This window comes from Nicotiana tabacum, chromosome 21, assembly GCF_000715075.1.
Source record: "Nicotiana tabacum cultivar K326 chromosome 21, ASM71507v2, whole genome shotgun sequence".
In the NCBI taxonomy this organism is placed as follows: domain Eukaryota; kingdom Viridiplantae; phylum Streptophyta; class Magnoliopsida; order Solanales; family Solanaceae; genus Nicotiana; species Nicotiana tabacum.
In genome coordinates, this window is record NC_134100.1 from 76,587,466 (window position 1) to 76,600,235 (window position 12,770).

At 36.9% G+C, this 12,770-nt stretch overlaps 1 protein-coding gene across 1 annotated transcript; it reads left to right on the plus strand.

The window, feature by feature from the left end:
• The first annotated feature begins 10,490 nt into the window (after positions 1–10,490).
• LOC107805008 (stem-specific protein TSJT1-like) lies at positions 10,491–12,656 on the plus strand. The gene is made up of 4 exons (XM_016629011.2): positions 10,491–10,825; positions 11,316–11,556; positions 11,662–11,782; positions 12,273–12,656. The coding sequence occupies exons 1-4, from the start codon at positions 10,620–10,622 to the stop codon at positions 12,464–12,466; spliced, it is 762 nt and encodes a 253-aa protein (XP_016484497.1). The 5' UTR covers positions 10,491–10,619; the 3' UTR covers positions 12,467–12,656.
• Positions 12,657–12,770: the final 114 nt, after the last annotated feature.

A 12,770-nucleotide genomic window follows, 5' to 3' on the forward strand; every position in this document is an offset into this window, starting at 1 on the left:
TTATGATTTAAAATAATTTATGATTTTTTTTCAAGTAAGTAGGCAAACAATTAATTTGACGACGTATAGACACTCGTCACCTCGCCTATACGTCGTTTACATGCAATTCACATAACAAATAATTTAAGGGTTCTATTCCATCAAGTCAAGGTTAACCAGATACTTACCTCGCTTTGCAAATTCCAATCAATTATTCAACCACAACTTTTCCTTTTAAATTTGTCTCTGAAAGCTTCAAATCTATTCACAAATAATTTTATATATTCAATACTAATCATAGGAATTAATTCCATATGAATTTATAAATTTTTCAGATAAAAATCAAAAATTTATTTAAATATTCGACAGTGGGACTCACGTCTCAAATCTCGGAAAAACACGCGAAATCCGAACACCCGTTCCGATACGAGTTCAACCATACAAGAATTGTCCAATTCCGATATCAAATGGACCTTCAAATCTTAACTTTTCATTTTTGAAAGATTTTATAAAAATCCCAATTTCTTCCATCTAAATCCGAAATAAATGATGAATATAAACATGGATTATTGAAATATAATCATTTTTGGATAAAGAACACTTACCTAATTCAAAGTCGTGAAAATCCCCCTTTAAATCGCCCAAATCCAAGACTTGAAACTCAAAAATGAGTAAAAATGGCAACTTCCGAATTTATGGGCTCTACCCAGTCATTTTCGCATCTGCGGATAAATGTTCCGTATTTGCGAGACAAAGCTCGCATTTGCGATGCCAGGCTGCCAGGTGAAGTTCCGCATCCGCGGACACTCCTGTCGCACCTGCGACAACCGCTTCTACGCAAAATGGTCGTATCTGCGAAGACCCCAGGCTAGCCCAGTCCCGCATCTGCACAATTCCGCCGCACATGCGGCATCGCACCTGTGGCCAAGACCCTTGCAGGTGCGATTACCTCTGGGGCAGAAATTTCCAGAATTAGCTTAAGTCCAATTCTTGTTCCGATTTCGATTCAAATCACACTCGGGGTACTCAGGGTACTCCGATTTCCAGAATTTGCTTAAGTCAGATTATAATAGACCGTGTTTTCCAGACTTGTAATGCATAGATGCTCATGTACTCAGTGACACCAGGTTTTGGGAGTGTTTGTATCGATATTTGCGAGATTTTTGGTATTATATTTAAACATTATGTTTTCAAACTTAAAGGAAATCGTGGGTTATTAGTGTTGTCGGCTTGCCTAGTATTGAGATAGGCGCCATCACGACAGGTTAGGATTTTCGGTCGTGACACATTTGATATAAATATGATACGTATGTGATACATAAGTGATACACAGTGTGATACATATATCATTTTTTAATATTCATATTCTACTTCGAATTTTTAATTCAAAGCTCAACTAAATCATCCCAAAATTGAGATTCAAGCTCCTTAAGATATACCGAATTTATTCTAATAACACCCACTCAAAAAACAAATTTTTTAACTTTTTTTGCTAAATAGTTAATTGGCTAATATTGATAAGATTTGGCTAATATTAGTAATATTTTATGAATTGACTAATTTTTGTAATAAATTACTTATAAATAGACATACATAAATAAAAATGGAAGAAATATTAAATTTTGACATTGTGGTAATGACCTACAGTCCACAGATTTTACAGTAAAAATTGCATGGGGCGCCCTATTTGGTCGCCCTGCATTCGCAGAACTCCATCTTCCCCTACAGTAACATGTTTGGCATCACCGTGCCGCATCGTGTTCTTAAGGACAAGTAAATGAGGATCATCATACTGCCTCTCTCTGATGCGCTCATATAAATAAGACGGAGCGGTTGTGCAAGCTAGAACCCGACTGGGTTCTGAAACATCTAACCTCACGAACTGATTAGCTAAAGTCTGAACATCTGCAGCTAATGGCCTCTCACCAACCGGAATATACGCAAGACTGCACATACTCACAACCTTTCTATTCAAAGCATCAGCCACCACATTGGCCTTTCCAGGGTGATACAAAATGGTGATATCATAGTCTTTCAACAACTCCAACCATCTTCTCTGCCTCAAATTAAGATCCTTTTGTTTGAACAGATACTGAAGGCTACGATGATCAATAAATACCTCACACGAGACACCGTAGAGGTAATGCCTCCAAATCTTCAGCGCATGAACAATGGCTGCCAATTCTAAGTCATGAACAGGATAATTCTTCTCGTGAACTTTTAACTGCCGCGACGCATATGCAATTACCCTGCCATCTTGCATTAATACTGTCCAAGCCCAATGTGATATGCGTCACAATATACCGTGTACGATCCTAAACCTGTGGGTAATACCAACACTAGTGTCGTAGTCAAAGTGGTCTTGAGCTTCTGAAAGCTCATCTCACACTCATCTGACCATCTGAATGGGACACCTTTCTGGGTCAATCTGGTCAATGGGCTTGCTATAGATGAAAACCCTTCCACGAATCGACGATAATAACCTGCTAAACCCAGGAAACTCCGGATCTCTATAACTGAATTAGGTCTAGGCCAATTCTGAACAGCCTCAATCTTCTTAGGATCCACCTTTATGCCTTCTGCCGATACAACATGCCCCAAAAAGGCAACTGAGTCTAACCAAAACTCACATTTTGAAAACTTGGCATATAACTAATTATTCTTCAAGGTGTGAAGCACGCTTCGAAGATGTTGCTCATGTTTCTCTCACCTGCTGGAGTAAATCAAGATATCATCAATGAATACAACCACAAACGAATCCAAATAAGGCTTGAACACCCGATTCATCAAATCCATAAATGTTGTTGGGGCATTTGTCAACCCAAATGACATCACTAGGAATTCGTAATGCCCATACCGAGTTCGAAAAGCTATTTTAGGGACATCAGAGGCCCTAATATTCAATTGATGGTAACCAGACCTCAAATCGATCTTCAAAAATACCTTGGCACCCTGAAGCTGATCAAATAAGTCATCAATTCTTGGCAGCGGATATTTATTTTTGATAGTGGCCTTGTTCAACTGCCGGTAGTCTATACACATCCGCATAGAGCCATCTTTCTTCTTTACAAATAATATACTGGTGTACCCCAGGGCGAGACACTGGGTCTAATGAATCCCTGGTCAAGCAAGTCTTGTAACTGCTCTTTCAATTCTTTCAACTCTGGCAGGGCCAAACGGTATGGTGGAATAGAAATGGACTGAGTGCCCGGAGCCAAATCAATACAGAAATCAATATCTCTGTCGGGTGGCATCCCCGGCAGATCTGCAGGAAATACTTCTGAAAATTCACGAACAACTGGTACTAAGTCCATAGAAGGAACATCCGCACTGGGATCGCGAATATAAGCCAAATAGGCTAGACACCCTTTCTCTACCATACGCCGAGCTTTTATATAAGAAATAACCCTGCTAGCAGAATGACCAGGAGTTCCTTTCCACTCTAACCGAGGTAACCCCGGCATAGCTAGGGTCACTATTTTGGCATGACAATCCAATATAGCATGATAAGGGGATAATTAATCCATACCCAAGATGACATCAAAATCTACCATATCAAGAAGTAGAAGATCCACATTAGTCTCAAGATTACCAATAGTAACCACACACGAACGATAGACATGATCTACTACAATATAGTCTCCTATCGGTATAGATACACACACAGAAGCACTCAGAGAATCACAAGGCACAACCAAATATGAAGCAAATTAGGAGGACACATAGGAATAAGTAGATCCTGGATCAAATAGAACTGAAGCATCTCTATGGAAAACTGGAATAATACATGTGATCACAGCATCAGATGACTCGACCTCAGGCCTAGCTGGAAAAGCATAAAATCGGGCCTGGTCCCTACCACTCTGAACTGCGTCCCAGGGACGGCCTCTGACTGGCTGGCCTCTACCTCTAACGGTCTAACCTCCACCTCTAATGGCCTGACCTCCACCTCTAATAGTTTGACCTCCACCTCTAGCTGCCTGACCCCCGCCTCTAGCTGGCTGAGCAGGAGGTGAAGTAACCGGTGCCAGTATGATTGCACGAGAATCTTGCCGAGATCTATTACTCGCCATTCTAGGGCAATACCTCCTGATGTGACCAATGTTCCCACACTCATAACACCCATCCTAATGTCGTGGCTGTTGAAGCTGAAGATGACCCAGATAGGCCGGATAACCACTGTAGTAACTCTGGAGTGGTGGTGCACTTATGGGAGCTGAATGTGCACTAAATGATGCCTGCCCAGAGTAATGCATAATAGGACTGTGACTCCCTAAAGCACTGGGAGATACATGAAGTGTTGAATGAAACGGTCTGGGAGGATGACCCCTACAAAAATTACCTCTGCCTCCAGACGAGGCACCACTGAAACCACCGAACTGACGAGGCCTCTTATCGAACCTCTACCCTCTCTCCTGTGCAATAACCATCTCGATCCTCCTTGCGACATTAGCAGCAGCCTAAAAATAAATCTCACTTCTGGTCTCCTTGGCCATCTGAAGTCTGATAGGGTGAGTGAGTCCTTTAATAAACCTCATCACTCTCTCTCCCTCTGTAGGTAGTAAAAAGAGAGCATGACGGGCCAAATCCACAAAACGGAACTCATACTGAGTAACAGTCATACTGCCCTGCTGTAGACACTCAAATTGCTTGCGGAATTCCTCTCTCAGTGTGCTAGGGAGGAACTTCTCCAGAAATAGCTGAGAGAACTGCTCCCAGGTAAGTGCAGGCGATCTGACTGGTCAGGTCAACGTATAATCTCTCTACCACCTCTTGGCGGAACCCGTCATCTGAAATACAGCAAAATCAACCCCATTGGTCTCAACTATACCCATGTTCCGTAGCACCTCATGGCAGTGTTCAAGATAATCCTGTGGGTCCTCAGAAGATGTACCACTAAAGTGAACTGGAAAGAGCTTGGTAAACTTATCCAGTCTCAATAAGGCCTCAAAAGACATGGCGGGCCTATCACTGGTCTGTGCCGTAACAACTGGCTGAACTACACCAACTGGCGGGGCTGCTGGAGCTTGATTCTGGGGAGCCATCTGCTCTAGAGCGGGAGTAGTGGGAGTTTGTGCTCCTCCCACAACCTGTAAGACGGCTGGTGCCACTGGAAATGTAACATTCTGGGCCACACCCTCCATAAGACTCACCAAGCGGACTAGAGCGTCCCGAAGCACTGGAGTGGCTATGAATCCTTCCGGCATCTGAACTGGTCCAACTGGTACATTCTGAACTGGGACCTCCTCCTGAAGGTCTACCTGAGGTTCTACAACAGGTGCAGCTTCTCGAGCTCTGGACTGAGCTCTACCTCGGCCTCTGCCTCGGCCTCTAGCATGACCTCTACCCCTGGCCATAAGAGTAGAATGGTTCAATCATCGATGATAGAATAAAATAGCACGATAGAATAAGAAAGAAGTGATATTGTTCCTAAACTTCATAGCCTCAGAGAGATAAGTACAGACGTCTCTGTACCGATCCTTCAGACTCTATTAAGCTTGCTCGTGACTCGTGAGACCTATGTAACCTAGGGCTCTGATACCAACTGTCACGACCCGAAATTTCCACCTTCGGACTGTGATGGCGCCTAACATTTCACTTGCTAGGCAAGCCAACGTTAGAATAATATTATCTATTTTTAAAATAAATTTAAATTTATTAATAACAAAGAAACAAATGCGGAAACAAAGTTTGAAATATAGTGAATAATCCATAAAAATAATGGTGTCTAAATACCATCCCATAATTGGTGTCACAAGTGCACGAGCTTCTAGAATAATACAAATAAAGGTCTGAATAAAATAAAGTTGTCTGAAAATAAATACACAGCTAAAGTAAAATAGACAAGGACTTCAGAACTGCGGACGCCATGCAGTTATACCCCAAGTCTCCTCCGAGTAGCTGAAATCCGAGCAAGTCTGTGGCACGCCACTAGGACCAACTCCGAAATCTGCACAAGAAGTGCAGAGTGTAGTATCAGTACAACCGACCCCATGTACTGGTAAGTGCTGAGCCTAACCTCGACGAAGTAGTGACGAGGCTAAGGCGGTTCACTTACATTAACCTGTACGCAATATTAATAACAACAACAAATAATAGAAATAAATCATGTAACTCATTTATAATAATTGAAGCCAACTCAGCAGTCATAATCCATTATTATTTCACCCAAATCTATTGCAGCGTGCAAACCGCTCTCACAATATATTCACATTCAATTCTGTTGCAGCGTGCAACCCGCTCTCCCAATATATTCCTTTTAATCAAGTGTGTCATATATTTATTTCAATCAAGTATATACATAGACTTTTAAATAAATCTGTTGTTGCGTGCAATACGATCACCCAATATTAACTTTTAAATAAGTCTATTGCGGCGTGCAATCTGATCCCCCAATATATATATATATACACTTTCATTCCCGTTGCGGCGTGCAACCCGTTCCCCCAATATAATTTTAAACAACTCATAAATGTAATAAAACTTACTCCAATAGATTCCACGTTCAATGAGAAATTATTAAGCATCAAGGCACACAATAATTATAATTTATTTATGAACCAAACAATGACAAATAATAATTTATTATGAAAATCATAGAGAAATTAGGTAGTTTAATATTTAATATGCTAAATGTTAAATAACAATTAAAACACATAATTCAAATAGCATGTAACAATTAATGCAGGAATTCAAGAATTAGTATTTGACAAAGAATAGGAGAGAAACAATTATTATAATAGATAATTTATGATTTAAAATAATTTATGATTTTTTTCAAGTAAGTAGGCAAACAATTAATTTGACGACGTATAGACACTCGTCACCTCGCCTATACGTCGTTTACATGCAATTCACATAACAAATAATTTAAGGGTTCTATTCCATCAAGTCAAGGTTAACCACGACACTTATCTCGCTTTGCAAATTCCAATCAATTATTCAACCACAACTTTTCCTTTTAAATTTGTCTCCGAAAGCTTCAAATCTATTCACAAATAATTTTATTTATTCAATACTAATCATAGGACCTAATTCCATATGAATTTATAAATTTTCCGGATAAAAATCCGAAATTCATTTAAATATTCGACAGTGGGACCCACGTCTCAAATCTCGAAAAACTCGCGAAATCCGAACACCCATTCCGATACAAGTTCAACCATACAAGAATTGCCTAATTCCGATATAAAATGGACCTTCAAATCTTAACTTTTCGTTTTTGAAAGATTTTATAAAAATCCCAATTTCTTCCATCTAAATCCGAAATAAATAATGAATATAAATATAAATTTGTGAAATATAATCATTTTTGGTTAAAGAACATTTACCCAATTCAAAGTCGTGAAAATCTCCCTTTAAATCGCACAAATCCAAGACTTGAAACTCAAAAATGAGTAAAAATGGCGACTTTCGAATTTATGGGCTCTACCCAGTCATTTTTGCATCTGCGGACAAATGTTCCACATTTGCGAGACAAAGCTCGCATTTGCGATGCCAGGCTGCCATGTGAAGTTCCACATCTGCGGACACTCCTGTCGCACCTGCGACATCCGCTTCTACGCAAAATGGTCGCATCTGCGAAGACCCCAGGCCAGCCCAGTCCCGCATCTGCGCAATTCCACCGCACATGCGACATCGCACATGTGGCCAAGACCCTCGCAGGTGCGATTACATCAGGGGCAGAAAATTCCAGAATTAGCTTAAGTCCAATTCTTGTTCCGATTTCGATTAGAATCACACTCCGGGTACTCATGGTACTCTGATTTCCAGAATTTGCTTAAGTCAGATTATAATAGACCGTGTTTTCCAGACTTGTAATGCATAGATGCTCATGTACTCAGTGACACCAGGTTTTGGGAGTGTTTGTATCGGTATTTGCGAGATTTTTGGTATTGTATTTAAACATTATGTTTTCAAACTTAAAGAAAATCGTGGGTTATTAGTGTTGTCGGCTTGCCTAGTATTGAGATAGACGCCATCACGACATGTTAGAATTTTGGGTCGTGACACATTTGATATAAATATGATACGTATGTGATACACAAGTGATACACAGTGTGATACATATATCATTTTTTAATATTCATATTCTACTTCGAATTTTTAATTCAAAGCACCTCAAAACTCAACCAAATCATCCCAAAATTGAGATTCAAGCTCCTTAAGATATACCGAATTTATTCTAATAACACCCACTCAAAAAAATAAATTTTTTGACTTTTTTTTGCTAAATAGTTAATTGGCTAATATTGATAAGATTTGGCTAATATTAGTAATATTTTATGAGTTGACTAATTTTTGTAATAAATTACTTATAAATAGACATACATAAATAAAAACGAAAGAAATATTAAATTTTGACCTACAATCCACAGATTTTGCAGTAAAAATTGCATGGGGCGCCCTATTTGGTCGCCCCTTTTTAACTTATACCCATTTTGTTTTTCCTGTATCCGTACCATTTTTGTGTTAAAAGCGTTTTAAAATCTTAAGCATGTTTAGGCATGTTTTGCCCTTCTTTAATAAAACTTAAGCATGTTTTGCCATTCTTTAAACTTAAGCATGTTTTGCCCTTTTTTAATAAAAGACTATTGACAAATTGCAGGATAAAAATTTAAGCATGTTTAGGCTGAAGTTTTAGCAAATAAACTAAAAAAATTCAGCTTGTTTAGACTGAAGTGTTGGATAAAACTCAGGACAAAACTGTAGACTACGTTACAAAACTTCAGCATGTTTTGGTATGAAGTTTTAGCAAACGAACTAAATAACTTCAGCATGCATTAGCAAAAATTCTTTAGAAAATTACATACTGCAAGACAAAAACATAAGCATGTTTAGTCTGAAGTTTTAGCAAATGAACTAAAAAAACTTCAGCATGTTTAGTCTGAAATTTTAGCAAATGAACTAAATAACTTCAGCATGTTTTGTCTGAAATTTTAGCAAATGAATTAAATAACTTCAGCATGCATTAGCAAAAACTCATTAGAAAATTACATACTACAAGACAAAAACTTAAGCATGTTTAGTCTGAAGTTTTAGCAAATGAACTAAAAACCTTAAGCATGTTTAGTCTGAAATTTTAGCAAATGAACTAAATAACTTAAGCATGTTTAGTCTGAAGTTTTAGCAAATGAATTAATAACTTAAGTATGTTTAGTCTGAAGTTTTAGCAAATGAACTAAATAATTTAAACATGTTTAGTCTGAAGTTTTAGCAAATGAAATAAATAACTTCAGAATAACTTAAGCATGTTCAGTCTAAAGTTTTAGCAAATGAACTAAATAACTTCAGAATAACTTAAGCATGTTTAGTATAAAATTTTAGCAAATGAACTAAATAACTTCAGCATGTTTAGTCTGAAGTTTTAGCAAATGAACTAAATAATTTCAGCATGTTTAGACTGAAGTTACGGATAAAACTCATGTAATAATAATTTAATTTTTAAAGCGTAGAGGACAATTACGATATTCTCCATCAGATTTATTTTGACCTTGATTATTTTTCCTTAATATTATCTTTTCAATTGATTAAACTAATATCCAATTGCGATTAACATATCTTCATCATCCGATATATACTGCTTCTTTATTGTTCTCACGTTCTTAAGCACCATTAAGGGTGAGGCGTTTGGGCTTTATTAATTCTTACAAACTCCATCAGTTATTTCATGACAAATAACTTTAGCATGCATTAGTATCAAACAACTTCTTTAGTTTCAATATGAAACAACTTTATATAAGTGTGATTCTGAAAATGAATCTAGATAAATTTATAATTTTTTAATAAAGCTGATGAGAGGAATACCGTTTTATATCTTTTATGGGGAGTATAATTATCATATTATTATAAATTTTTTATCAGTTGACTATTAAATTATAATTTTTAAAAATATAAAGTACGACTGAAAATCTCTCGATTTTGCAAAAACTTGTTGGCATGCAGAACCATGATTTACACTTACAGGCCCACATCCACCTACCCTTTTTGGATAAAGAGATAGGTTTCTTTTTATAGAAAGAAAATATGCAACTGACCGTCCTTGCCCGTTAAGCTTCACAATTTAGAAGGTACCCAAATAATTGAAGGAAAATCAAAAGAACTAAACGGATAAAGACATTATATGGGAATACGAGAAACCTTATCCTGTCCTCATCATCCTCATTCCAACCCAAAAACTCTGACGTCTGTATCTGTTCTAACCACTACAAGATAAAAGTGACACCGTCAACTTAAATAATCTAATCTTAAAATTATAGATAAAAATGATAATATAGTTTGGCAGTAATTTAAAATTTTAAGCACACATATCAAAGGGCATGGTCGAATATAATTATATAAATAAAAAGCATCTTTAACGATTAAAACATTTTGATAAGATAATTAGAATTAAATTAAATGATATTTAAAAAACACATTTTGAATTAGTAGTCAATTGATTTGGTTTGGTAACTTAGGGATAAGTTATTTTTTTTCATCCTCAGCCTCGTTTATCAGTATCAAAACAGGAGTGCAACGTTCTATATATACCCAAACTAAGAACAATCAATTCCTATTCCACTCCTTCAACAAAATATCAAGAGAAGTTGTGTATTATTAGATTATAATTCTGATCATATTCAAGGCAAAAAGAAGAAGCAATGTTGGCGATATTTCACAAGGCATTTGCGCATCCACCAGATGAGCTACATAGCCCTTCATCTAAAAGATGTTTGCTACCTGAAGAAACTCTTGAAAAATTCGTATCAGCTCACCCCTCAAATACCTTTTCTGTAAGCTTTGGAAATGCTGCTGCTCTTGCCTTTGTTCCTCCTCACTGCACTTCCTTCCTTCATCAGACACAAAGGTAATTATTCCCCCCCTTTCAATTTATTTGACACTAAGTTTTTATTAATCCGTTTTAAAATGATTGGGACAACTATTTCTTTGAAATTATTTAACTTTAAATTTCAAACCTCTACCTCTACTTTGGGTAGAGGAATCACTGTAAAATATATATATATATATATATATGTTAAATAACATGAATAACATGTATTGGGACCCTAAGACTTAAAACTTAGGGCTGCTGCAGTGGTTGAATTAGGGGAGGGGAAGGGTTCTCACCCCAGTATTTGCTTAAATTTTTATTTATTAGTGGTCCCGCTACTTTTAAATACTGATGTTATAACATATTTAAGACTATTTTTTTAAAGTTTATAATTTTTGCCTAGTCAAACTATATCACAAATAAGTATAAATTTAAGTGTTTTTTGCATTTATTTTGATTTTTTAAATCAAAATCGAAGAAATTTTGGGTTGATGGAGTATTTTTTTTCCCTTCTTTTAATTGGAAGGTTGTTTTGTGGGTATGATGATATATACTGCTTGTTTTTGGGGAGCTTGAACAACTTATGTGCACAAATAAAACAATATGGGCTATCAAAAGCTACAAATGAAGCGTTGCTAGTGATAGAAGCATATAGAACATTGAGAGACAGAGGACCCTATCCAGCTGACCAAGTTATTAAGGATTTTGATGGGAGCTATGCCTTTGTAATCTATGACAGTAAGACTGGTACTGTATTTGTTGCCTTGGTAAGTTTTCACCTAACTAAGGAATTTGTGTAACATCTGCATTATATTTATTAGAGTAAAATAGAAAGATATTCTTTTCCAACTGCTATTGTAAAATAATTGTAGGGTTCAGATGGTGGAGTGAAGCTGTTTTGGGGTATTGCTGCTGATGGTTCTGTGGTAATTTCTGATGATTTAGAGGTCATTAAAGCTGGATGTGCAAAGTCATTTGCACCCTTTCCCACAGGTAACATCTACACGGAATTTGACACAACAGTAGTGTACACAGTATTTTGTGCAAGATTATTATAGTTTTAGGATTTTACTTCAACAACAACAATAAAAAACAAAGTGTAATCCCACAAGTTAGATCTGGGGAGGGTAGTGTGTACGCAGATCTTACCCCTGCCTATGAAGATAGAGAGGTTGTTTCAAATAGACCTCAGCTCAAGGGACGAAAAGAAATAGTAGCACCAAGCATTTACAACAACAAGATAGTAGGAAAACAAGCGGAAAAACAAAATCAGCAAGTAATAATAGAAATTTGACAATAATAGAATACAGGGCTAACGCTAATACTCTCGACTAAGATTTTACTTCCTATCCCTAATTAATAATTACATTGTGGTGTTGTCTTAGTGTATATATTCACATTTTTGAGAAAAATATTTAGGCCGGAATGACACCCCTTACTAAATAGAATGATTTTTGTATTGTTGAATTCTGTTTGATTACAGGTTGTATGTTTCATAGTGAGAAAGGGCTGATGAATTTTGAGCATCCAATGAAGAAGATGAGGGCAATGCCAAGGGTAGATAGTGAAGGGGCAATGTGTGGAGCTAACTTCAAAGTGGATATGTATTCAAGGGTTAATAGCATCCCCAGAGTTGGAAGTGAAGCTAACTGGTCTGATTGGAATACCTCTTACTAAAAACCATTTTGCATTTCTCCAAATATGGACACCAACCATATTTTGTTCATCTTTTGAGCTGTCCTTTGTGTTTTTGGTTCCTTTTTAGTGTCTTTTAGCTTGCTGTCTTCCCTTTACTTTGTGTACCAGTGTATATATCTCTTTTCCTGTAAAATAAATGAAAACATCAACAAGGATTCAGCTTTGAGAATTTGCTATCGTCCTTTAGCTTGTCAAACAACAAGGCTGATATGATCAATGATGTCTATTTATCAGTATGAAATGATTTTAACACTTTTCAAAAACCATTTGGTTGCAACCTCTT

Coding starts and splice junctions, on each gene's coding strand:
- LOC107805008 (XM_016629011.2), top strand. CDS start 10,620: ATGTTGGCGATATTTCACAAGGCATTTGCGCATCCACCAGATGAGCTA. Junction 10,826..11,315: donor TTCCTTCATCAGACACAAAG/GTAATTATTCCC, acceptor TTTAATTGGAAG/GTTGTTTTGTGGGTATGATG. Junction 11,783..12,272: donor ATTTGCACCCTTTCCCACAG/GTAACATCTACA, acceptor GTTTGATTACAG/GTTGTATGTTTCATAGTGAG.